This window comes from Sander lucioperca, chromosome 13, assembly GCF_008315115.2.
Source record: "Sander lucioperca isolate FBNREF2018 chromosome 13, SLUC_FBN_1.2, whole genome shotgun sequence".
NCBI lineage: Eukaryota > Metazoa > Chordata > Actinopteri > Perciformes > Percidae > Sander > Sander lucioperca.
Genome location: NC_050185.1, coordinates 23,280,789 through 23,308,152, shown reverse-complemented (window position 1 = coordinate 23,308,152; position 27,364 = coordinate 23,280,789). Strand labels below are relative to the sequence as shown.

Genomic DNA, 27,364 nt, shown 5'->3' with positions numbered 1-27,364 from the left:
TTCCACCCAAATCTCTATTTTTTGTTTCTTTCTAGAAAGGCACAGTTGTCTTACAGTCATTACTTTGAATTAAAACCACTATTGATGTATTGGTAGAAAAATATAAGGATTATAAAGACAACATGAGCCTCTTTCCCCATTGATTCCAATTGAAGCAATTCTAAAACTTAACCCTGGTAAGATGGCCGCCAAGTGGTTCCATCCTGGAATGGCAAGTCAGAATTACATGTCATATCTATTGTTCTATATCTATGGGTCCAACATTCTCTACTGTTATGACATGTCCATTCCAACACAGCTCTACAGCCAGCATGTTGTCATGGCAACCACTAGCATGCAGTTGTTGCATCGGGTGAGCCAATCACAAGTGAGAGAGAAGGAATCAAACTTAAAAAGGAGGGATACAAATACAAGTAATTAATGATGAGTTACAGAGTTTAATGGCAGCAGGCAGGAATGATTTCCTGTAGCATTCCTTTGAGCAACGGGGTTGAATGAAATGATTATATTCAACTGCCAAGATTCTGCGTCAAGATTAGTTACACCCTGCAAAATTAAAATGCTGCATACACAGTAATGCCCATTGCACATACTATATATTTTTTGCATTCTGCAATCAACCCATTCAGCCTCGTTTTTCTTATGCTAAATAGCTTTTTTGTATATATTTGTTTCTGTTTCTATATTTATTGTTTATTTCATATTTATGTTTAATATGTTTGTTTATGTATGTATGCACCATTCACCAAGGCAAATTCCACGTAGCTGTAACTTAATGTGGCAATAAACCCTTTGTTGATTCTAATTCTGAACACTAAGAAGAGACAAATACTCTATAATTAAATGCAACACTGTAGTGTTTCTATATTGTCTTTCTATATTATCTAAATAAGTAAAAAAACAGAATACTTCTATCACTGATGAAATAATCTCCCACATACAACTACAAAACATAGCAATGGCATACACATGTTAGTATTGCATTCAAAACCCTAAATCAGTTGAATCCTAAATAACAAAAAAATAATGAGCATTTTGCCCATACCCTGTGGAATAGGAGCAAGTGGCGGTGAAGAGGAATCACCAGGGGGTAATGACAGGCTGGGGGCGCACTCTCCCTCTGTAACACATGCAAGTCAGACCAGTGAACAGTGAAACATAAATGATATAGGTTTGGCTGTTGAATAAGAGCTTTGGCATTTCATGTGATCCAGAATACTCTCTGCCTACCTATTAGCAAGCCTGGCATTAGTTACTTGTGGAACAACTGCAGAGCTTTTAATTAATTAATTTTAATTTAATTAATTGATAATAAAACATGCTGTTTTTGTTTTCCATGTCAGTCAGAGAAAGAGATTATGAAAGTATATTAAAGATAGGCTTACATCCCCTGGTGTGTCCACACAGTAGGCAGGCAGAGCAAGAGTTGCTGGGCAGATACTCAGTGCTGTGATTGGAGGAGAGAGAGGAACATCAGAGCCCATGATGTGCGGCAGCGCTGCTGCAGGCATTCAGCCTTTGGGTGCACTGCTGGCCAGCACGATTTGTTATAACGCAAAGATATAGAACAAAACAAAAACAGTACATATTTGTGATGATGAAAGAGATGAAGGTGTGAGTGTGAAAGGAGGAAGAGAAGAAGCAATGGAGAAAACAGTGACTGGAGTGAAATAAGCCATTGACCGTAGGGTTTGTATCATTACAGAAAGGTACTTGCTTTTTCTCCACATGGTTGGAATTGTGGTCATTATTTATAACTGTCATCCATCCATCCAGCAGCAGGAAAACCCTCATTACTGCCACTTTAAAAAGCTCATGACACTACTAATTTATAGAGACTTCCAAGTTCCTGCATACCAAGGCTATTCTTAGAGTGGGTATTTATCACCATGTTCTGAATGAGGCTTCCATTATAAGCATATGCTGCCAGGACTGTGCAGCACTGTGTTTATTATGAGTGGCTCATATTGTCTGAAACTCATTCCATTTCCTATTTATGTTGTTCTTAAGAGACTGAGGACTATGAGGTGCCGTTTGTAAAGCGGCTCATGCTGAAAATAACGGCAACATTTTGTCACATTTAGCTTCAAACAATGTTTAAAAAACTGGTATGAATTTTTGAGGGTCACTTTTTTGCACATTTAAAACAATATTTGTCAACTTAGAGATATTTTAAATAGTTAAATCCAAATATTAAATGTTACACCTAAATGTTAAATGTTAAATCTAAATGCTAAATCTAAATGTTAAATTTAAATCTAAATCTAAATGTTAAATCTAAATATTAAATCTAAATCTAAATTTGAATGTTAAATCTAAATGTTAAATCTAAATCTAAATGCTAAATCTAAAATCTAATTGTTAAATCTAAATGTTAAATCTAAATCTAAATTTAATGTTGAATCTAAATGTTAAATGTTAAATCTAAATGTTTCGGGTGAAACTAAATATTTAACTAATATCCACATTCAAAATGCATCTCGAAAGTAGACTTTAGATTTAACATTTAACATTTAGATTTAACATTTAGATTTAACATTTACATTTAGATTTAACATTTACATTTAACATTTAGATTTAACAATTAGATTTAGATTTACCATTTAGATTTAGATTTAACATTTAGATCTAGATTTAATATTTAGATTTAACATTTAGAACATTTAGGTGTAACATTTAATATTTGGATTTAACTATTTAAAATATCTCTAAGTTGACAAATATTGTTGTAAATGTGCAAAAAAGTGACCCTCAAAAATTCATACCAGTTTTTTAAACATTGCTTGAAGCTAAATGTGACAAAATGTTGCTGTTATTTTCAGCGTGAGCCGCTTTACAAACGGCACCCCATAGGGGACTGTGTGATAAGATAATGTTACTATAATACATGGCATTCTTAAAACGGCCTTAGAAGATTGGGTACATTTCCACAAAATGAAAACAAAAGCCACATTTCTACCTCTATATGGCCTTGACTTTTAAAGTTCCATTGTATTTCATCAACAGCTGCATGGATATGTGGTAGTTGTTTCAGTAAAACACCCCTATGATTAGCTATACAATACTATTGAACTTGAACTATACAATGCATCTCTCCTTGTTCTTACACAAGGTACCACAAGGTTAAAGGGGTGATAGAATGATTATATAGGTTATTTCACACTGTTCCTTAAGGTCTCCTAATAGGGTATGTAACATTGGTTGGGCTGAAAATGTCCCAGGTGCTATTCTTTGGGCCCTTATGCATCCCTGTGGAATGTCTCTATTTGGAACAACAGCTTTTCTTCCAAATATGGTATGCTCATGAATATTTAGATGAGCTGCATACACATACATTGGAGACGAGACAGCAAATTTGGTAAGATGTGTCTGACTTCAGAAGCTGCACACAGTCTGACGAGAAAGCAGCAGCCCGCTGGGCTCCATACCCAGGGGAAAGTCACCGTTTCTGGGTTACTGGACTATCGGGGCTCAGGGCTCCGGCATAACTATCGTATATTTACATTTTGAATTTCATCACGGCATGTATATCACAGATACCCTAAGGTCTTACAAAGTTAACGCTTTTGTCCGATTTCAATTTAAGTCATTTTTGTGAATTTGAGAGGTCTCCTTAGGAGGAGCTGCTAGCTAGGCTATTTGTCCCATTTAATCCTATGGGAAAAGATCGCCGCTACACTTTCGGCATAACTATAGTATATTTACACTTTGAATTTCGTCACGGCATGTATATCACAGCTACCCTAAGGTCTTATAAAGCTTAGCTAACGCTTTTGTCCAATTTCAATTGAATGCATTTTTATGAATTTTAGAGGTCTTGTTAGGAGGAAGCAAGCTAGCTCTCATTGATTGAGCTCCATCCAGCTCACTCGCGGACAAGAGGCGTTTATTTCCCAGATCGTTTGTTAGCCCATATTTGACCTCTACATAGTTGATTTCTCGCATAAAAAAGTCTCAGAAGTGAATTTAGTAATTAAATAGCAGACGAACAATGTATAAAATTTATGAGATTTGCGTGACCTAGATTCAGAAGACTAAGCTGACCTCAGGTGAGTGGTGTAGCCTATGTAAATGTTGGGGCGTGACAAAGACTAGAGACTAGAGCCAAATAAGGTAGGAGTTGAGGAGTTGACGTCAACTTTTAGCTTTGTTGAGATTCGCCCGTTTTCAGCAGCAGTTTCAAATTGGGAGATTTGAAGAGGAAAGAGGTGTCAATGGAATTTTGAGGTTTTATGTATGTCCTATTTACCCTCCAAACTGTCGTTTTTCAACTATGACAAGGTAAAATCGGTTTTGCATTCTATCACCCCTTTAACGTTTAATTGTAAACCCTGTCCCTGTTTAAATTAAATTACATGATTAAATGAAAAAGAAGATAAGATGAAGGCGTGATAAGGAAGCAGGGTGTTGATCCCTTGCCTGTCTCCTTGGAGGCTCTCCAGTCCTGCATCTCCCTCTTCAATCTCTCCATTTCTTTCTCCAGCTCACAATATCTCCTCTCTGCTTCTTGTAAACGTCTGGTTGAAAAAGAAAGAAACATTATGACTTTTTCAAATTTCATCGTCTTTCTAGGCTGGGATGATGTAATGTCACTGTATTATTTAAAGTTTAAGTAAAGGTTCAACTGTGCGTCGGACGGTTCGCCGTCGTCCATTAATACCTGACAATGGACACCTCAATGGGCATTAACCCATTTATACCATGGTCACTTATAATGTGTGTGTATATATATATATATATATATATATATATATATATATATATATATATATATATATAAATAAATAAATTAAATATATATATATATTTATTTTTTTTAATTATTTTTTTTAAACATAAATTCATATTTTAATATGTTTCACAATCGAAATCTAAAGTTTTTCCAAACAATAACTCTGTTTCCCTGGCTATGCGTGAAGGTTTAACTAATTCCCGGAGCAATCATTCCCATCCCATAAGATTCTTATGCAATGCAGTAAAACAGACCTTAGATACGACTTGCCACTCTTAGCAATGGGAGATATTTATAGTCCGCTCAGCTCGTAGAACCCTTCAGCTCAGCTACGAGCAAGAAAGCTAACGCTATGCTAGCAAGCTCCAAAGTCAATAACATTGTGTACAGTTGGCAATCAGTAAAAATAATTTGACAGTATGTTTAACATCAAGACAAACTAGCTATCCAGCCATGTCATTGTCCCCAAAACAATATAACGACTTACAAACAATTTTATCTGCAAAGTGTAATGTTACTGTCGGCCGCAGCCTGAAGTAGCGGCCTGAACAGTGAACGAGATGTGAGATAACGTTATTCGCTGTGAAACAAAGTCAGTTCAGAGGAGTAGTGTGAGTTACTTCTTGCAGCTTGTGTGTTAGCGCCATCCTGTGGTGTTCAGAGGACGAGGCACTGAAGCACCACAGTGTTGGAAATGACAGATTCACATTTCCTTTTTGTTTTAATGTAGCACATTAATTTAGAACAGTAAACAGTCAGTTTCACTGGAACTACTTTAGTAGGTGTCCTATAACACTTTTTTATGAACACCCTGCAGCCAATTAGAATCAAGTATTCACCCAGACCATGATATAAAAGATATATAATTCACCTATACCTGTACTTTTCCCAGTTGAGGAATATTCAAGTCGGTTCTCATGCACACATACCCAGATAGTGTTACAAAGATCACAGTTTTGTCTTTGGTTCACTGCAGTGCATTCTAATCCTTGCCTCCACAACTTCTCACATCATGTCAAGGCTTTTAACTGGATCCAGGAAATACACAACCCAGTCTCATGGCAGATGGTGAAATATTCACGTAATTTAATCTATTGATTTGTGTACACGGACAAGATTTTCCAATTTTTTTTGTGACGCTCAGCGTTTTTCAAACTACTGCGCAATGTCACTTGTGGTGTACCTCAAGGATCGGTTCTCGGACCATTGTTATTTTTAATCTATATTAATGATCTATGTAACATATTGTATAAGGTTTTATTTGCTGATGACACAACTATTTTTTAATCACATAAATACCCGGATGAAATAGTGACAGTATTAAATCAAGAACTTGTTAAGTTAATTGATTGGTTTAACTGTAACAAATGATCTCTTAATATTACGAAATCATTTTGTTTTCTTTGGTGGTCAACCAGGAAATGCTGATCAGTCTTCAAATATACATATAAACAATACTACTATAGATAGTGTTCAGTCTACAAGATTTCTTGGTGTACAACTTGATAAGTCTCTTTCTTGAAAAAGCAAATTAGCACAGCCACAACTAAAATTGCAAAAAGAGTTGGAATCTTGGGAAAAGTCCGTTCCATGATAAACACAGAGGTTTACATGCTTTTATATTATTCTTTGGTTTATCCTTACATCTACTACTATACTAACTCTGTATGGAGAAGTACTCATCCCACTAAACTTGTCCCTGTTTTTTGTCTTCAGAAAAGGGCATTACGAGTGATCTACTATGTGTGTATCTGTTCACCCAGCACGTTTCCTTGGATTAGGGTGGCACCTAAATCATGGTTGCAGCTGTCGCCGTGGTCCTGCTGTGCGCCCTGCTATGTCCTGCTACACCCTGCTATGCTCTGCAGTGCCCTGCAGTACCCTGCTACGTCCTGCTACGCCCTGCTACTAAGGCATGGTTACCTGAACCGAGCCCGACGGGTCACAACGGGTCACAACAGGTCCTGACAGGTCCCGACGGGTCCCGACGGTGCCCGACGGGCCGGGCCGGGTTCGGACAGATATTTAGAAATTATGGCCGGGTTCAGGTCGGGCTCGGTCACATCAGCGTGATAAAGCATTTCCTGTAAAATGGTGCTGTGGCTCCTTTAAGATAGCTCAGTGCGTGTGTAAAGTGGGCAGAAGAGTCAACAACATTCTGGAAAGGATCCCTACAGAGACAGACCTTTTTTAAAACAGGAAAGTCCTCCTTGTTTAACCAGAAACAGCTCAGAAATCGCTATCGCTTAATCCACCAAACTCTGTTTAAAACAAAAAACATACTTTTCGCGTGTATTAGGGCTGTTGGAATGAATTCAGAAAGTCAAATATAATTCGAATAGTAAAAAAATCAATACTATTCGAATGCTGAAATTACTATTCAAATGTGATTTCTTTTGTAAATAGGTTGGCTAACGTTAGCTAATATCCCTCTTCTCATGTCACGTCTGATGAACAATAAGTTACGGGAGTGAGAAACACAAGGCATTGTGAGCTAACGTAACGTACCGTGTAACGTTAGTACAGGGGGAGTAACAGGCTGCGGCTGGAAATCGGAAGAAGGATGGGAAATAATTTTAACATTACTTTAAAATTGACATACACTGAGCCAAAATACTTATGTTATCAATAGTTAGCTCGTTCTGGTTTCCTAACTGCGTCGCAAGTTATAGGAGCTTAGCTGGGAGCTTCATGGAGACAGCTAAATTTAATGTTAGCTGCCCTACTGCTGTCAGAGTTAGCTTTGACTTCATATATTACCTTCTAACAGCTGTATTCTCATTAACGTGACAATCTGCAAGAAACAGGTTGCTTTTAAATCACTTAAATAGTAGTGGCAGCACCGTTTGGCTTTGTTATCAATGCCATTAGCATCGTGGCTAACACTATTGTTACTTATGACAAATCGTTTCGGCTGTGCTTTCTAACATGATGTCATTGTGCTAACCAAGCAATGTTAGCCTTTACAACAAAGCCGGTTCAATACACTTGTTAGATGTTTCATTACAGAGTTCTGTGTTGATTTGTGTTTGTCGCTGTGTGCGTGGTGGAAAATAATGTAAACAGAGAGCAGCGTGCCAGAAATGCAATGCGCCATTATGTAGATCCCTTTCAAGGCCAGGCTGATGTTGGAAGTCCCTCTAGTGGACAGAACGTGGAACAACAACCACATGCTTGTAGTGGCATTGACAATACATAAGCCTGAGTAGTGTAGTACATATTTCTAACGATGAGCATTAAATATTTGAATATTATTCGATTAAAAAAAAAACAAATGAAATTAAAATGGTATTATAGAGGAAGACTGACAGCTCTAGCGTGTATGGAGCCAACATATTTTCACCTGTAAATCGTTTTTATTTTGTGTCTGTCTTTGAATGAAGTGTATTTTACAATGATAAAATAACTGTTTATTTACATGGATTCTGGTGCAATAGCAATTTTGCGGATGTTTTTATGTTTAAAAAAAGGATCTTACTCTTTAACCGAAAGGTTGACCTCCTTAGAAATACTTTCCATAATGTTGTCAGACACTTAGAATAATAATCAGTGGCAAAGCAAGTACTTTTGTGGACTTAAATAAAGGTGTGCAATTGCCCTATAACTTACATTGTAGCTTCTTTCACCCTCCGCCGACTGCAGCGATCTTGCTTAATACTGGACCAATGTCAAAGATTGTCATTTAGACAACAAAACATGGGAAAATAGGGTTGAAAAAACCCGAAGTTACCCTTTAAAGTCAAGGTTAGTCAACAGAGGTGTTTGAGCCTCTGCATTCAAGAGTCCAGTTATCCAGCTTTGCAAAGCTTACCTGAGGATTTCAGTTTAGTTAAAGAAGTCCTTGATAGAAGAAGTCAAAATGCTAAATATATATTGACATGAAAATTGTATTATGATGCATGGCCACGGAAACTAGGGGTGCGGAGAGTGCTGCAGCAACCCCTAGCGAAAGGTCCTTGCTGATTATGAGTGCAATGACTGCATCATACAGCGAGTGAGGTCCAGAGAGCAAGTGAAATGCCCAAAGGCAGAACCTGAGACTCATTATCTGGCCCTCAAATCCAAACCTGAGAACTTGCCAGCTTGGTATCTGAAAATAAACATCCCCGAAGTAGATGATGGCAAATGTTATGGAAAATCTCATTGGTGTTGGGTGATGAAGCTGGAAAATAAGATTGGCTGACATGCTGGAGTTCTCTAAGTTATTTTCTTTATTCTTTTGCAAAAGAAGGAGACAGTCTGACAGAGTGAAAAGCAGTCTGTGAGAGTGTGTCGAAGACAAAAGGATTTCACAGAGTTTTTATAGCTTTTACTGCTGAGTTTGAGCTTTTTTTTAGAGAAGACTGCTTCAGGACATTGAAGTTGGCTCGCTCTCAGGTGCTATTCCGTGTGGAGTCTACATGAGAGAAAGACGGAGGGCCTCACATGACGGATACAGAAGGAGCTACGATTTGCCTTTTAAAATTATAGAGTACTATAATGAATCCCTATAACTGATATCATATAGAAAACAGAGTAAATATATAGTATAAAAGTAAATACTTCACAAAGTGATGAGAATATAAAAAACATGCAGTGATGGATAACATATGAAAGAAATATCACACATAGGTATGACAGATAAAAACTTTCCACTACACAAACCAATCCCCTGCCGAGAAGGTTTGTACCATCAGCATCTTGCATCTCAGGGAGGCATTTGCCTGAGCCCCCTGAGATTCATAATAGGACTAACTGCGCCGTCCCGCTTGGGGACCAAGAAATAGCCCAGCCTGCAGATCCCCAGCCTGCAGATCCCCAGCCTGCAGATCCCCAGAGTCCACTCGAATGGCTGCATTGGTCAAGAGGGTGGATATCCATGTGACGAGGGTCATCCACAACTTTGGGTAAAGGTGGGAAACCTTGCCACAAGAGATCTTCTAGTAAACTGCTTTTTTAAGAGGTTTGTGGACCAGCCGAATACCCGGCTTATTCCGCCAATGATTATGCACAGTTTATTGTGCAATTTATCATGTGGCCGATTAAGCAACCTATTGCGCAGCTTATTGCGCAACCAATGCACGGCTTATTGTGCGGTTCACAGTGCAGGTTATATTTACTTTATATTTCGGCTTATTGGTAAGCCAATAGCACCCACACACAGCTCCAAGCCGTGACCTGTGGTCTCCTGGTCTTAATGCTGCCGCAAACCTCCGGTGTTCAGTTTCTAAATCCATTAGAGCCCCTGGCATGCCTAAAAAGGCCACCAGAAATCTCCCGTGTGCAGCGGCGGCTTCCCTGTGCCCCTGAAAGAGGTAGGCACAAGAAAGTTTTTAGTTTAGTTATTTGTTATTTATGCCTGAACTAACAGAACCTTCCGGCACCTGTTTTCTCTTTACACAAGCCAGGTGGCGTAGAGAGACATAATGGCTCCACAATAACCGAAACAGGTCTGCGTAGCCATAGCTCTATGCAGTTAACAAGCAGGCCCACCCACAAACTCTGCTGTGGGCAATCAGCCCTGCCAAGCACTGAGATGGATGGAGAAATAGAGGAGAGAGGGCTCGATCCACCGGAGGGAGCGGCCAAAGGCCACATGCTCCCAACCCTCTAGGATCTAGACCTGCCTGATATTTAAAATCAGGCAGAGTACAACCTGCACCAATGTGAAGTGGACCTTTGCACTCTCATAGACCGAGAGGGAGGCGCTGACAGGTTTCAGGAAGGGCAATATCCACAGCTGTGGCTGCCCTGCCGAGAAGTAAATTAAATTATCAACAATTGGGCTGCCTTCATTTACAGTCACATTCTGCCCACAGGGCACTTCACCCTCCTCAGACGAGAGCACAGTTCCCAAATCCACATCTGAATCTCCCTCCTTCTCCAACACCAAAGTGGGGAGAGGAGGAGGGCCGAGAAACAGGCCCACCAGGGATGTCTTTTAAGCCTGTTAGTGGACTTTATGTCTGCAATCAGCCCGAACCCCGCAAAGCAGCACATGACTGCATGTAAGACCCTGGAAAGGGGAACACTCAGCCTCCACAACAAGGAGGCTGCTTTCCGAAGGCCTAAGACTAGAGGGAGGAAGTGAAAGCCTGCCAGGACCCGACCACTCCCTTCTTTTAGTTTTAGATTATTGTTTTTTAATTTAATTGATTTAATTATTGACAGGGGCCCCTCAGAAAGAGAAGGACCAGCTTTCAGAAAAGCAGTAACGGGCCTCTCTAGTATGAGCTGGCAATATAAAACCATACATGCACGATTAAGGGTTGTAGGGTCAATATTGGATGTTTATGCCTCAAACACAATACACATTGGTCATGGCCATCTTATGACAGAAACACCACAGCTCACCTAATTATGTCCCTGTTGGCTTTCCATATAAAAAACCAAAGCATTGTGGGATTGGAGGGAGCAGGGACGGGCAAAGCAATCACTCTCCTTCCGTTCTACTTCCTTGTTCACACTGAGCTGTGAGAGGCTAATAGCTTTGTGTGCTAACACGACTAGCAGCCTTTTGAATAATTAATTTTCTCGAAAGTGTTAAATGAGAGAAGCAACACGCGCCCGCTGTCTGTTAAACTGAGTTAGCATTGGCATGGGCGTCTTTTATCTGCTGTCTATTCACATCAACTCAAATCCGAGCCGTGTGGTAGATCAGCTTTGCGCTAACAGCTAGGCGAACACTCAGGCCTGCTCCTTAAACATTGGTGTCAGCTCCTTAGCAGCTGTCTCCAACTTTATTCATCACTCCCACACATGGAGACACGTGTTGATGGACACCATCAACACATGGCCGGAAATGAAATGTTTGTAGCAGCAGCTGCTAACTACTGTAGCGCTCCTAGAGTCCCGCTATACTCACCGACAAGGTCATTTTCGATAGCGGAAAATGTGCTTTGCTGTTCAACACACAAAGGAGAATGCAAGGATGCGTGCACCAGACGACCCACCTCGCGATTCCCCAAGGAAGAGGGATGCCTCCCTGCACCTGCAGACTATGTCAGCTTTGGCAGCAGGCTGTACTGGGCTCATTAGCAGAGTATATCATGCAATACGCTGTACGGTACCCCTCTCTGTCTTTAATCATCAATACAAGTGAGGAAGGGTTCTGGGGACACATAATCTGTAGCCCCGCCTTAGCTCTGAAGCTAGCCGAGCTCCGCCTATGTATGCAGTTTTTTTTTCAGGTTGACGGTCCAGTGAGTGAGTCAGAGATAGCAGCACTAAAGGACGAGAATGGCGAGTGGTGGCAACCCACAAGAGTTCCCCGCCGGCCTCTTAAGATCGCAAGTTTGGGAAAACTTCAAGACTGTATGGCTGCAGCCTGGAGCCTCCCGTGTCTCATGACATCCCGCCTGGTGCCGTTCCCGCCTCGAAAACTTCGGTCTTCGGGTCAGTTAAAGTAGTACAGATGAGAGAGTGGTGGATAAGACGAGGACTGTGTCGGAGTTGTTCAGCAGTTGTCGGGTATGTGAGTGGAAATACATCTAACATGCTATCACATATCCGATGCTATCAGCCAGATGTGCCAATCACTGAACAACACAACAAAAACTGTCCAACTTCTCCTCCCTACAGTGATTAACCAGCCTTTAGATACACATAGGGCCAAAAAAAACCACTGAAGCATTCAGAATTTACATCATTTACATCATCTTCAATGCACCCGTATTCACTCATATTTGCTATATGTACTCGAACCTCGTTACAACATGCCATCCCGTCCACATATTTTTTGTTTGTTTATTCTATGTAATTTGCACTTTCATAAATAAGAGATGCTGTATTTATAGTTTTATAGCTGATTGTCTTCTTTTGTTTACACACTTCAGGCTGTTGCAGCTAGCTCAGGGGATAGACTGTATGACACTACTGTAGGTGGTACAGCCTGAGACATGCACAATAAAAAAAAATTGCCTTCTGCATTTTTGTTGCTTTTCCCTCCATTGTACCGTGATGTCTGAACCGAGGCATGAACCTCGGTTCAGACATCCGTGACTTCTGTGTACCGTTCCACCCCTACGTAGTGGTGTAGTCTTAAAGTGGTATCCACGTCAACTGCCCCAGTGGGTCAGTCCCCCATACACATGGAATATGTAACTCTGTGGAGAGATAGTCTCGATACGATAAAGAACATCAAATTTCATACCCACCTTTCTCATTCTTTGTTAAGTTTGTGCAAACTCATGCCGAAATGAAAACAGCTTTGCCTTACAAGCCTCTAGCGCTGAGAGACTTCCAGCAAAGCAGTGGATAACTCAGAACCCCTCGGTCAGCAAAACAGAAGTTGGGAGCTCTTCCTCCCCAGACCCTAAAAACAAGCCTCTTAAGGGCCTAGACAACCAATGCCCAATCCACAAAAAGCCACATTCCCTCAGAAATTGCAGGAGCTTCAGGAATAAGCCGCTTGAAGACCAAAAGGGCTTTCTAAAAGAGCATTTCATATGCTTTAAATGCTGCGCCTTAATGACCCATCAAGCTAAAGACTGCAAAGCTGACATCAACTGTTCAGAGTGTAACAGTAATCGTCACATCTCAGCTCTTCACGCTGGTCCACCCACCTTGACAGCAACACGGTCCAACACACCTGCCATGTGAGAGCATGGCGGGGAGAAAGATGAAGAGGCCTCAGAGATAGCCACTTCAAATTGCACTGCGGTCTGTGGGGAAGGCCTCCAAGGTAAATCCTGTTCCAAGATAACTCTGGTCAAAGTCTATCCGAAGGGACATCCTGATAAGAAGAAGAAAATGTATGTGATGTAAGACGACCAGAGCAACTTATTGGCATTCATTGAAATGCTTCTCTTTATACCATCAAGACATGCTCTGGCAACACTGGGAGAAGTGCCAGCGGCTTTATGGTGGGGTCAGTTAACGTCGGAGTACCCCTCCAACTACCTACCCTCATTGGTTGTAACCTCATCCCTAATAAGGGAAGAAATTCCTACACCAGAGACCTGAAAATAGTAACTTTCAAAATTCCACCACTCAACAAATTCTAACATCTACCCAACAATCAGGGGCATGCACTCAACCACCTCATGTCACACTGGATTTTGATAAAGAAACCTGAAATGAAGGACCACTTTGTGGACTTCATGAAGAAAGTCTTCAGCACTGGATACACATAACCAGCTCCCACACTGAAAAAGCACCAAGAGCGCTGGCACTTACCACACACAGAAACTGGGACAAATCAGAGTTGTGTTTGATTCAAGTGCTTCTTTGGGGTCCAGATCACAACAACAGTCTCCTTAAGGTCCTTGTTCGCTTCAGGACTGAGCTGGTTGCAGTTGTGTCCCACATCCAGCAGATGTTCCAGAGCAGATCACCACGAATAACTTTGTTTCCTGTGAGCACCAGCTTGAAAACGAGGTTGTGGAGTTCCGCATGAAGGTCCATGTGTTCAGCAATTGTCCTGCTGACAAAAGCTGTGGCCATCTATGGGCTGAAGAGGACCGCCATGGAAGTAGAGAAGAGAAGGAGTTTGGTGCTGAAGCAAGACAGTTTGTGGTGCGGTCCTTCTATGTCGACGAGTTTAGATAATTCTCCAGTGCAATAGAGGCCATTGACATGCTGAAGAAGGCTTAAGGTATGTTGGCTGAGTCCAACCTCAGACTGCACAACATTGCGTCTAACACTGAGGTCATGAGAGCTTTCCTGGATTAAGACCTCACTAAAAGCTTAAAAGACCTCAACATCAGCCAAGATTCACCTCCAATGCAACACATTCTGGGGCTTAGATGGGACCTGTCAACAGAAACTTTTCGCGTGGCAGCCAGCAAAAAGCTTTTCACACGACGTGGTGTATTGTCGACCATTAACAGTTTGTTTGACCCACTGAGATTTGCTGCGCCTGTCAGCATTCAAGGCTGTACTATTCTGAGAGAGCTTACCACTGATACCTGTGAATAGGATGTGCCACAGACAAATTGTAGGAGTTGATAAGATGGCAGAACTCGTTGCAAGCTCTTCAGGGGTTCAAGATTCCTAGGCTGTTACAACTGATGTTACTGCTTCCATCAAGGCAATCTGTGCTGTTGCATACCTAAAAGTGACAAATACAGAAGGAGAGAGTGAAGTGGGGTTCATCTTAGGTAAGGCGAACTTTGCGCCAAAGTCTGACCTTACCATTCCTAGGCTTGAGCTTGGCGCAGCTGTGCTGGCGGTCAAGATTGCAGTTGCCATCCTAGAGGAGCTGGACACTGAATTGGATGACTCTTCTCTGATAGCAATGTGGTTCTTGGCAAATAAATTAAGGCGATTCTACATCTATATCCATAACATTCTACATTCCTACTGATCTAAACCCAGCTGATCATGCTACAAAAGCCACCCAGCTAGTCAGCTTGCTCTATCCTCCTGGCTAACAGGACCTGCTTTCCTCACTGATTCTCAACTAAGTCAACAATACAAAGAAACCTGACCCCATTGTTTCGGGAACAGAGTTTCCAAAAACAGTGCTTGCCATGGCTGGCATACCTGCAATAAACCTCTTGCCAAAGAGCACCTCGACCAGGCAAAAGTTAAAATCTTTCTCACTGTAAGGTCTATGAAGAGATTAGCTGCATCTAGAATGGGAAGCCTGTTCTCATAGCCCACTCAGCAAACTCTGCCCCCTCATTCTGATTCTGATTCTGATTCTGATTGAGGTACGTGAGTACCTCAATCAGAATCAGAATCAGAAAGGGTTTTATTGCCAAGTACGTTTTTTAACACATACAAGGAATTTGTTTTGGTGTTGTTGGTGCACGTCACACATTCTCTAGATGAGGTACGTTCCTCAGGGTTGGAGGTCATCTGGCAAAGGCACAAATAACGTCAGATAAATGTCACCCAGTACTTGTTCCTGGCAGACATTGTGTCGTCACATTTCTAATCAGACACTTTCATGAGCAAGTTCATCACAGGCCGACACTTCACCAAAGGAGCAGTAAGGGCAGCTGGATTTTGGGTTGTTGGAGGAAAACAATCTATCAGCAGCACAATCTACAACTGTGTGACCTGTCACAAGCTGCATTGCAAACAAGAAGAGCAGAAGATGACCTGCTCTTCACTTATGTACGGCTTGACTTGTTAGGCCCTTGGTTAGTCACTTCACAACGAACAAATGGAGGTCAAGCAAATAGCAACCAGTGGGAAGTCATCCTCACACATATGATTTTCATTAATGCTCAAATGCTAAAGGTACTTCCTTGCCATCAGGGGCCCTGTGAAGCAGTTCAGGTAAGACTGCTTTGTTGGAGCTGCAAATAACTCCAAAGGCTGTCACAACAATTAGATTCAGACCTACCTGACAGAGCAAGTATGCACATGTTTTGCACAAGTTTAATATGGGCAGCAGCTGCGAACGAATGATCGGGGTCATAAACCTCGAACTGTTCTGACGACTCTCATGGCAGAGGTCCAAGCGATTGTTAATGCCAGGCCACTAACCTCAGTATCCACAGATCCAAAACACTCAGTCATTCTCACTCCTGCCACTGTCCTTACCCAGAAGCACACATCCTTTATCTCCAGGTCAGTTTGATGACAGCGACCTCTTCAGGCGTCAGCGGCGACTAGTCCAGAGTCTGGCCAACCTATTCTGGGAACGGTGGAAAAAGGAGTACATCGTGATCGATAAAGACGATGTATATAGAGAAACAAAAGGCCTAAAATGCAGGGGATTTGTCCTGCTGCGGGACAACCAAGTCATGAGAAACCACTGGCCTGTCAGGATAGTTACAAAAACCTTTCCCAGCGATGATGGGAAGGTAAGGAAGATTGAAGTGAAGATGGTCAGGGACAGTACAGCAAGGCTGTTCCTCAGACCTGTCTCAGAGGCTGTCCTTCGAGAGACCAAACGTCATAGTTAACTGGGGATAAGGCGTGGTTTTGGGTTTTCTAACTCGTGTCCAGAATTAGTACATTTTGAATTTAAAATAGTGGTTAGTGGTTAGTTTTTGGTGTCCCGCGGGGAACTTGACTGTTCTCTTTTGTTTGGGGGTTGCTAGGATAGATAGATAGATAGAGAAGAGATTTGTTTTGATTTTGAGAGGAAATACTCATTTATCCTGAAGAGAACTGTTTTTTTTGTGTTGAGGAAAAGGACTCATTTGTTGACATTTGAATTGTGGGGTTTGTTTGGGCTCAGGGTTGTATAATACACTGTTTAAATAAGAGTAGCCAGGAGGTGACACTTTAACTAGTAACACAATGTCATCTGTTGCCAACCAAGAATCAGTAATCATAAAAAAGTCAACTGTAGGCAGTTATACAATTATTGCAAATACAATTTTGTTCCCTAATACCCATACATTAAGGAGGCTAAAGTGGATGGGCAAAGGAGGAGGGTGATGTGCTAAATTGTGCCGTTCGCCTAGACCGGCAGGGGAGGGTGTATTCAGACACAGCACCCCTTCTTTTCTCTGCTTATCTTCATAGTCATCACATTCATCTACCAACCCTTATAGAGCTGGCTCAGGTTTGCCTTGTACCAGCTCTTAGTTATGCCTAGTTTTAGACTGCCAGGGGACTTACTTTGACACACTAAGCTCCTCTCTCTTTCCATCTGTGTGCATGCATGTCCCACAATTAGTGTTACTAATTTAGCTCTGGGGAGCTTATTCCCCGGAGTCCTTATGTTTCTCGCCTCGCAGTTTGCCTTGGATTAGGGTGGCACCTAAATCATGGTTGTAGCTGCCGCCGTGGTCCTGCTCGGTGCCCTGCTATGCCCTGCAGTGCCCTGAACTAGTACAACTAATATGTATAGTCAAAGTTCCATTATCTTTATTGTTACTATAATTCCCACTGTTCATCATACCCCCAAACAGCACGGGCAGACGCCCGCCCACCAAGAGCCTGCCTAAAAGGAAGTTTTTCCTTGTCACTGTTGCACTAAATAATAATAATAATAATAATAATAATGATTAAAGCTGCAAGCAGCGATGGACGGGCCCTCGCTCCTCTGCGTGCGTCGGGGTCACCGTGCCCCGCGCTATGACCAAAAGTCAAATATGGCCTGTAGGTGTCCTCAGGCCTGGACCCTTTTTCGGGCAGATACGACAACGTACACTCAAGTTACAACAATTTATTTGTTCATCGCTCAACACTCGAAATGGCCGCCACGCCACGCCCACACAGTCAGACGAAAAGTTTTTCTTTTAATAACTTTTCATCTTTAAGGTGTTGGGATGATAGAGACCAAGTTTGAAGTACATCGGATGAAATCTCTAGGAGGAGTTCGTTAAAGTATAGCACCTTGACTTTTAGGCCTACTTCCTGTTGCCACTAGGGGGCGCTATGACTTTAAGTAAATCTCGGCCTTTATTTGTCCTCAGGGTTGGACTCTTATGAATCCTGAAAAGTTTCGAGCCAATCGGACAATGTACACTCGAGTTACACCCACTTCCTGTTTCAGCGGCGAAACGCACAAAATGGCCGCCCCGCCACGGCCATGCCCTATGACGAAAAGTTTTTCTTTTAACAACTTTTCATCTTTAATGTCTTAAGATGGCACAGACCGAATTTGAAGTTGATCGGATGAAATCTCTAGGAGGAGTTCGTTAAAGTACGACATGTGGAAATGGCCAAAATCGCACTAATTTCGAACTTTGAAATCAAAATGGCGGACTTCCTGTTGGGTTTAGGGTATGGCTTCAATGACGTTTCTTGTACATCTTGACATGATACATATGTGTACCAAGTTTCGTGAGTCTACGTTAAACGCACTGCAGGGGCTAAATTTTTTTAACATTGTAGGGGGCGCTAGCGAGCCATTTTTGCGCGCCTATTCCCGAAACCCTTAAAATACGTAAATTTTCACCAGACTTGATGCGACCGCCAAATTTGGTGAGTTTTTAAATATGTTAAGCCCCTCAAAAAGCCAATTCATTTGCCGGGAAAAAGAATAATAATAATTAAAGCTACAAGCAGCGATGGACGGGCCCTCACTCCTCTGCGCGCGTCAGGGTCACCGGCGGTCGCCGCTCCTTGCGACCGTGCATTTGCGCGGCACTCAGACACCACAAATCGTCACCAATGAAAAGGGAACTCCCTGCTGCGTTCAATGATACCTCACACAAGACTCTACCTTAGATGGTTCAGCATTTATGAAAGGGGGCGTGGCTTGAACATAGGGGGCGGGCCAAACCATCACCAATGAAGAAGTAACTCTGCTAAGTTCATTGATACCTCACACAATGGTCAACCTTAAATCGTTCAAATGTTATGAAAGGGGGCGTGGCTTAAGCATAGGGGGCGGGCCAAACCATCACCAATGAAGAAGCAACTCTCTGCTGAGTTCAATGACACCTCACACAAGACCCTACCTTAAATGGTTCAAATGTTATGAAAGGGGGCGTGGCTTAAGCATAGGGGGCGGGCCAAACCATCACCAATGAAGAAGCAAATCTCTGCTGAGTTCAATGACACCTCACACAAGACTCTTCCTTAAATGGGTCACCAGTTATAAAAAGGGGCGTGGCTAAATTATAGGGGCCGGGTCAACCCATCACCAATTAAAAAGGAAGTCTCTGCTGAGTTCAATGATACCTCACACAAGGGTCTACCTTAATTGGTTCAAATGTTATGAAAGGGGGCGTGGATTAAGCATAGGGGGCGGGCCAAACCATCACCAATGAAGAAGCAACTCTCTGCTGAGTTCACTGATACCTCACACAATGGTCAACCTTAAATCGTTCAAATGTTATGAAAGGGGGCGTGGCTTAAGCATAGGGGGCGGGCCAAACCATCACTAATGAAGAAGCAACTCTCTGCTGAGTTCAATGACACCTCACACAATGGTCAACCTTAAACGGTACAAATGTTATGAAAGGGGGCGTGCCCTGAGTAAGTGGGCGTGGTTATATTATAGGGGCCGGCTCAGTATAACATGTAGACCACACATTCTAAATTTCATGTAAATCGGATGATGTTTGTCATATAAGGCGCATTTCCTGTTGCCAGCGGGGGGCGATATGACCAAAAGTCAAATATGGCCTGTAGGTGTCCTCAGGCCTGGACCCTTGTCAATCGTGAGAATTTTCGGGCAGATACGACAACGTACACTCAAGTTACAACAAATTCTTCTTTCATCGCTAAACACTCAAAATGGCCGCCACGCCACGCCCACACCGTCAGACGAAAAGTTTTTCTTTTAATAACTTTTCATCTTTAAGGTGTTGGGATGATAGAGACCAAGTTTGAAGTACATCGGATGAAATCTCTAGGAGGAGTTCGTTAAAGTATAGCAGCTTGACTTTTAGGCCTACTTCCTGTTGCCACTAGGGGGCGCTATGATTTTAAGTAAATATCGGCCTTTATTTGTCCTCAGGGTTGGACTCTTATGAATCCTGAAGTTTCGAGCCAATTGGACAATGTACACTTGAGTTACACCGACTTCCTGTTTCGGCGGCGAAACGCACAAAATGGCCGCCCCGCCACGGCCACGCCCTATGACGAAAAGTTTTTCTTTTAACAACTTTTCGTCTTTAATGTCTTAAGATGGCACAGACCGAATTTGAAGTTGATCGGATGAAATCTCTAGGAGGAGTTCGTTAAAGTACGACATGTGGAAATGGCCAAAATCGCACTAATTTCGAACTTTGAAATCAAAATGGCGGACTTCCTGTTGGGCTTAGGGTATGGCTTCAATGACGTTTTTTGTACATCTTGACATGTTACATATGTGTACCAAGTTTCGTGAGTCTACGTTAAACGCACTGCAGGGGCTCAATTTTTTTAACATTGTAGGGGGCGCTAGCGAGCCATTTTTGCGCGCCTATTCCCGAAACCCTTAAAATACGTAAATTTTCACCAGACTTGATGCGACCGCCAAATTTGGTGAGTTTTTAAATATGTTAAGCCCCTCAAAAAGCCAATTCATTTGCCGGGAAAATAATAATTCCTTCAGTTTCAATAGGGCCTTCGCCGCTGTCGGCGCTCGGGCCCTAATAATTCCTTCAGTTTCAATAGGGCCTTCGCCGCTGTCGGCGCTCGGGCCCTAATAATAATTCCTTCAGTTTCAATAGGGCCTTCGCCGCTGTCGGCGCTCGGGCCCTAATAATAATTCCTTCAGTTTCAAAAGGGCCTTCGCCACTGTTGGCGCTCGGGCCCTAATAATTCCTTCAGTTTCAATAGGGCCTTCGCCACTGTCGGCGCTCAGGCCCTAATAATAATTCCTTCAGTTTCAATAGGGCCTTCGCCCCTATCGGCGCTCGGGCCCTAATAATTCCTTCAGTTTCAATAGGGCCTTCGCCGCTGTCGGCGCTCGGGCCCTAATAATAATAATTCCTTCAGTTTCAATAGGGCCTTCGCCGCTGTCGGCGCTCGGGCCCTAATAATAATAATTCCTTCAGTTTCAATACGGCCTTCGCCGCTGTCGGCGCTCGGGCCCTAACAAGATTCAGGCACAGATGAAAAGGGGAGGGGCGTGGGGCTAGGGATAGGCAGTGAATTCTTGCTTTTGGGGGAATTATTGGAATTGTTGGGTCTTTGTAACTTATAGAGTGTGGTCTAGGCCTACTCTATCTGTAAAGTGTCTTGAGATAACTCTTGTTATGATTTGATAAATAAAATTGAATTAAAATTAAATTGGGCTGGCACTGATCAGAATTACAAAGGTATGATTGGCAAATATGTAGGGTGGGTTGTAGGATGGGTTGTAGGGCCTGTGATTAATATTTAGTGTTTTTTCATCTTTTTGTCAATTATCAGATTTCAAGTTTCTGTAAGTGGACACTAAAGTTGGCTTTTAAAAGGCTCGTACCCCTCCTATTTAGGTCCAGGTTGTCTTTCCTGAGGAGGTCCCTCAATGAGTCAAATTGTATAATAAAAGTGTAGCCAGTTAAAGCACAGAGGTTTAACTTATTTTACTATTTATTTAATTTTATTTTATCGTTATTAATACATACTGTGTGTATATGTTTTGTTACGGTTTAGGGATATTTCTGTTACCAGTTTGTTCATTTCTGTTGCCTTTATTGTTTTCATCATGTTTATACTTATATTGTTTATATTCTTTTTATCCTTCTTATATTTGTATGTGTGACATGCTCCAACAACACCATGACAAATTCCTCGTATGTGCAACGTACTTGGCAATAGAGCCCTTTCTGATTCTGATTCTGATTCTGATTCTCCAACCAACTGTCCAAACTGAAAAGGCGGCTGAACCATTCACATCCCCATTTCATGGTTGGAATTGGACCGGAGAGTACACATATTTTACCCAAACTTTCTATGGTTTCTGTGGTTCCATCTCACAGCAGCGTGGTCAAGCTGCCAGGTGCGTCCCATGCAGGTGCTAAACGGTGCCTTTTGCGTCAGTATTTGACGCTGAGAGCCACTGACCATACGTCAGTATTTGTTGGGAGTTTGGAGTGAGAACGGGTTGGTGTAGTAAGTAGGGACTTCCCGGGAGTTGTAGTGGAGCCTATCAGGAGCAACAAGTTACAAGAAGCTTCAGAACATATATAAAACCTAACTGAGCATGTCAGGACTTGTCATCCAAAGAAAGACAATGAACCCTATTGTGATATGTAAAATGAAAGATACTGATAAAAAATAATTGGTACTCAGCATGGGCCCGCTCCAACTAATAAAGTCCATGGATTGGTTAAAGGTGGTTTTAGTGTCAATTGATACCTCTGTAAGTCTTCATCGAGTCCTGATATTTGATCAGTCTTCTCCTCCTCAGTGGTAGTGTGGGTGGATGCAGTAGGACCTTGCTCCAGAGTGAGCGGGAGCTCCAGCAATGCAGGCAGGTAATCTGGTACAGTGTCTGTGAGCTGCCACCGCTGGCTCTGGATTCAAACCATGGGTAGATTAGGCCCAGCACAACAAGAAAAACCCACTGAACAACATGTGTAATCATTATATGACATACATAGCTGTCTTATAAATGCTGCATATAGATTGAGCCACCTAGAATTTTTGGCTGGCCTTCCTGGGTCCTTGGCTGAAATTAGATCATAGTGTACACAGGACGGACTGAATTATATTTGATGTGTATGAGCAAGTGTGCTTCCAACACAGAACATACCTTTAATGATTATTATCATATCTTAAAGTCATGAAAATATTATGCTGAATGTTTCTGTAAATGCATAATATATATATATATTGATGGCCAAATGAAGCTTTGTGAAGCTTCGTGAACCATTTTCTTTATTTTCTAAGCCCACTAGATATTGCTATGGGTTTAAAGAAAAAGGCTAAAGAAACGGAAATTAATTGTGCTTTTAACCCTTTTGAACAGAGCATGTCATCTAGTGGGCTCAGAAAATAAAGAAAAGGATTCATGATGCTTCATGAGGCTTCACTAGGCCATCACCTTCAGCAGGTAGCGAGACTGCTGAAGGAGGCATGCCTCAAGTTACTGATAGTAACTTCTGTTATGTCCATAAAAGCTCTAAGAAATGTGTTATTCAACATAACTGCATTAAAATGAAAGCAAAACCGGAGGGAAATAAATGATATGAGTAAGAAATAACTGCGTGTGCGGCACTCATCTGAGCAGCTGACTTTATCTGCAATGAAGAATGATCATTCAGATTTCATTATGAACATTTATGAAGACAGCGTTAAACAAAGTATTATAGTAGTATAAAGTTTCCCCCTTGCAAAATGGCGTGATTTTTAATGGAGTCTGGGGACTTTCTCCGCCTGATCTCTAAAGGATCAAATTATAGTTGCTGGTTATTGTATTAGTTAACTTTTACATATTTACCGTCGATAAAATTGTCTTTTATAAATGTAGTGTAACATAATTAACATAACAGCTCAGATAACTACACAACGCAAAGATATGTGTTTACATGGACATATGTATCCTGGTTATGAGGCTTAACCTATTAAGTGTGGTCGAGCGAGCAAGAGAGAGAGCAGGTCTTTCCATTCATTTTGAATAGGTTTAGGCTGCAGCGGTGGGGGGCCACAGGGGGGAGCCGGAAAAAAACCCTGCAGCGGCCAAAAGTTGCAAGCGATTCAACTTTTGGAGAATCGCAACCCAACGTCACCCTGCCGTGGTCAATCATGGAATCAGCGATCGGACTTGTCAGTGTGTTTTGAGGCGTTGTGCGAGTCCCAAACAGGAAACAGGAAACATCACTGCCTCTATTGCTGCTACAAGAAAGTTTTAAAACACCAAACACTGGAGTTTGTCGAACAGCTGTTTCCCCAGTCCCTCTGTCTCTTTTCTTTTTCTCTTTCTTCGTGAAATGAAGCTGCCTTCAAGTGCAGTCGGAAATGTTGAATTATAAACAATCTGATGGAAAACAACAAATGTAAAAATATAAAGTCTACTTTTGTTACATTGGGGGGTTAAATAACACAACAGGAAGTCACACAAATGGGCCATTTAGGTGACACTCCCATTGCCGCACAAACCCACGGTGAATTGACATAACGCTTTTTCTAGTGTGAGCCTTTACAGTGTAACATTTTATTCGCATTTAATGGGCCTTCAATGTGTCATCCACAGGTCTCCCTGCTCCCTCTAAGTAAAGTTGCTGTTTGTCACTGAACACCATGCAGACCGTGGAGGGTTTTAAAAGCACCATGAGTTTAAAGTTCAGAATCTGTCATAGAAAATCAATCAAACCTATGAATCCATAATAGTGGACAGCTGGAATAGTGTAGACATACAAACAAGTTTTTCACTCAGTGTTAACATACAGTATAGCCCAATTATTAGAAACAAGCTGACAAGATACTGTATGTTGTGGAGCTCATTTTAATGACTTTATATACTGCTGGGTGGCTTAAAGCTTTAGTGCGTAACTATTTTATATTTAAAAAAATTGCAAAATGGCGCTGTGGTGCGGTAGCCTGTTGCAGCAGCTCCTGATGTGTATGTGTATTTTGTGTGTGTTTTTAGTCACTTTTTGGTATTTAGGTTTATTAATATCAATAACCTGACAGACTGCATCACAGAGTACATACATTTCTGTGAAAACATCACCATGCTCTCCCGGACTGTACGCTGCTTTCCAAATCACAAGCCATGGATCACCAGTGACCTAAAGGTTCTTCTGAATGAGAAGAAGTAAGCTTTTAGGTCATGGGACAGACAGGAACTAAGGAAAGTACAGCACGAACTGCGTGTAAAGACTCCTACAGGAGGAAGATGGAGGCCAGACTACAACAGAAAAATGTGAGGGAGGTGTGTACGGGGATGAAAGAGATCACAGGTGTGGGGTAGAGGGTAACAATTTTTCGGGAGTCAATCTCACTGTTGGTAACATGATAGGGACGGAATAGAGCATAGAAATCAACGGGAGCGGGGCGGAGCCAGAGATTAAATTAAAAAATTGTGTGCCCAAAGATTGCGCGGCATTCCTAGGCTACTTAGTATGCAGAAGGCAGTGATTCTTCTAACCTACCCTAAATCAATAAATGTGTGTTTTGAGTGTGAGAAGCTCTCCGTTAGAAATTACGTAATAAAATCCCCTAGGCCTGCAGGTAATGCATGTATAGTGTAGCCAAAATTTCCAAATCAACTTCAGTGAATTGACCGCGATTAACCAAACATGCTACAGGGGGGCAACAGAGTCTGATAACTATAGACAACATAGGGAACGAAACAGGAGCGGGGTGGGATTCGGGAGTCTTTCTCTCAGGATTTTGTAGGACGGGGGACAGTCACGTGATCGGGATATGACAGGAGTATTTTCGTGGGCTCGGGATGGGATGGGAGCGACAATTGATTCCCGTGTCACCCGCTAGTGTGGGGGTAGAAGAAGACAGACACCAGGCAGCCATGAGAGAGCAAATGAGCTAAACTGTTACTTTTGTAACACATTTAGCTCACAGCCATCCCCTGCCTCCTCTACCACACCCCAAACCCCCACACCTCCTCACTGCCTCCTCCCCTCCCTCCCTTGATCACACACCTCCCCCCTGACTCCCCTGCGATGAGCCCATTGGACCCAACTCCCCCACCACTGCAGCACATCTCATCTCCCCCCTCAGACACTTCAAGCTGCCCCCCTGCTTTTCAATCACACCTGGCCAGGTGAGGAGACAGCTACCTGACAGGCAGACCACAGTTTGTCCGTCTAGATTGTGTTTTGTCTGATGTGGTGGTGAGTGGTACAGGGCCTCGACAGGGGACTGTGCTGTCTCCTTTCCTGTTTTTTACCTTATACACCACAAACTTTCAGTACAACTCAGAGTCATGTCACTTTGGCTGCAAACAGGTGACATTTGAAGCTATGGTGGAGAGTAGGTGACTGAACAAACTGTTATCTATTATGGATTACCTCGACCACCCTCTCCACCCCGCACTGGTCCAACAGCGGAGAACTTTCTCCAAGAGGCTCTTACAGCTTTGGTGTCGCACTGACCGCTACAAGAAATCATTCCTACCACAGGCAATAAAACTTTTTAACACTTCATCACTAAGTGTTAGATAAGACTCATCACAATACTGCACTAAGTGCAACTTGCACAGACATAGGTTTAACTTACATCTTCATGAATACTATTTTAGTAGTTGTACATTGTTATTCCCAACTTGTAAATATGTTTGTACATTCTTTAATTTCTATTTTTTTTAATTCTTTTTTTTTTAAGTATTTGTTCTTGTACTCTATCCTATTTATTATTTCATATATATTCTGTATGTGTGCTGTGTGTCTGATATTTTGCTGCTGAAGCACTGAAATTTCCCAATTTGGGATCAAAAAAAGTTTATCTAACCTAATCTATTAAATTTAGATTATTGATACAAAATATACACCACACTTTAGTAAAGCTCTATATTGTATTGAACAATGTAGTTAATAATGTAGTAATGTAGTGAAGTAAAACGTTTTGCCTCTGAGATGTAGTGGAGTAGAAGTATAGTAGTATTAATAGTATTAAAATGGAAATACAGTACAAAAGTAAAGTACAAGTACCCTGAACATTGTGCTTACAGTACTTGAGTTGCATTCAGGGTTTATATTGTTTAAAGGACAATTCCGGTGCAAAACGAACCTAGGGGTTATTAACTGTTGTGTACCTACTCTGTCGCTCTCTGGGACATGTTTTCATGCTAATCAAATGAGTTTGGAGCTTTAACGAGGCTACCGCGGACCGCTGGTTAGCTTACAATGCTAGTATGTAGGGCATGGGGACACTCAAATTAAATCGCTATTTAATACCACTAAAAAGGCTCGAAACATCACCACACTTTAACGTTAGCATCATTAGGGTCCCTAAATGTGAACCAAAGCATCGACAACGTTGTAAGTTTATTAAAAACATAGATTATAAAGACAGTCGCGTTCATGTTTACTTGCGGGAGCCATCTTGAAAACCAGTCATGACTAGTCGAACGCTGTGCAACGTGGAATTCCCATAATGTCTATGGAAGTTCCACGTTGCACGGCGTTCAACTAGTCATGACTGGTTTTCAAGATGTCTACTTTATAATCTATGTTTTTAATAAACTATCTGTACACTTACAATGTTGTCAATGCTTCGGTTCACATTTAGGGACCCTAATTATGCTAACGTTAAAGTGTGGTGATGTTTCGAGCCTTTTTAGTGGTATTAAATAGCGATTTAATTTGAGTCTCCCCATGCCCTATATACTAGCATTGTAAGCTAACCAGCGGTCCGCGGTAGCCTCGTTAAAGCTCCAATCTCATTCGATTAGCATGAAAACATGTCCCAGAGAGC

At 41.9% G+C, this 27,364-nt stretch overlaps 1 protein-coding gene and 1 long non-coding RNA gene across 6 annotated transcripts in view; one reads left to right on the top strand and one right to left on the bottom strand.

The window, feature by feature from the left end:
• On the top strand, window positions 1–22,487 carry LOC116052887. Its single transcript, XR_004105681.1, has 3 exons — window positions 1–255; window positions 16,555–16,561; window positions 22,476–22,487. It is a non-coding gene; the product is annotated as an uncharacterized LOC116052887 (long non-coding RNA).
• Window positions 1–27,364, bottom strand: part of LOC116052886 (myotonin-protein kinase) — a 47,014-nt gene that overhangs the window by 1,358 nt on the left and 18,292 nt on the right. For 4 of the 5 annotated variants that reach the window (XM_031303712.2, XM_031303714.2, XM_035990931.1 and 1 more), the window contains 4 exons: window positions 22,343–22,500; window positions 4,420–4,517; window positions 1,386–1,447; window positions 1,046–1,120 (listed from right to left, as the gene is read on the bottom strand). In XM_031303712.2, coding sequence (XP_031159572.1) covers window positions 1,046–1,120; window positions 1,386–1,447; window positions 4,420–4,517; window positions 22,343–22,500 — 393 coding nt within the window. The remainder of the gene's footprint in view (window positions 1–1,045; window positions 1,121–1,385; window positions 1,448–4,419; window positions 4,518–22,342; window positions 22,501–27,364) is intronic. The other variant, XM_035990930.1, reaches the window with a different exon arrangement.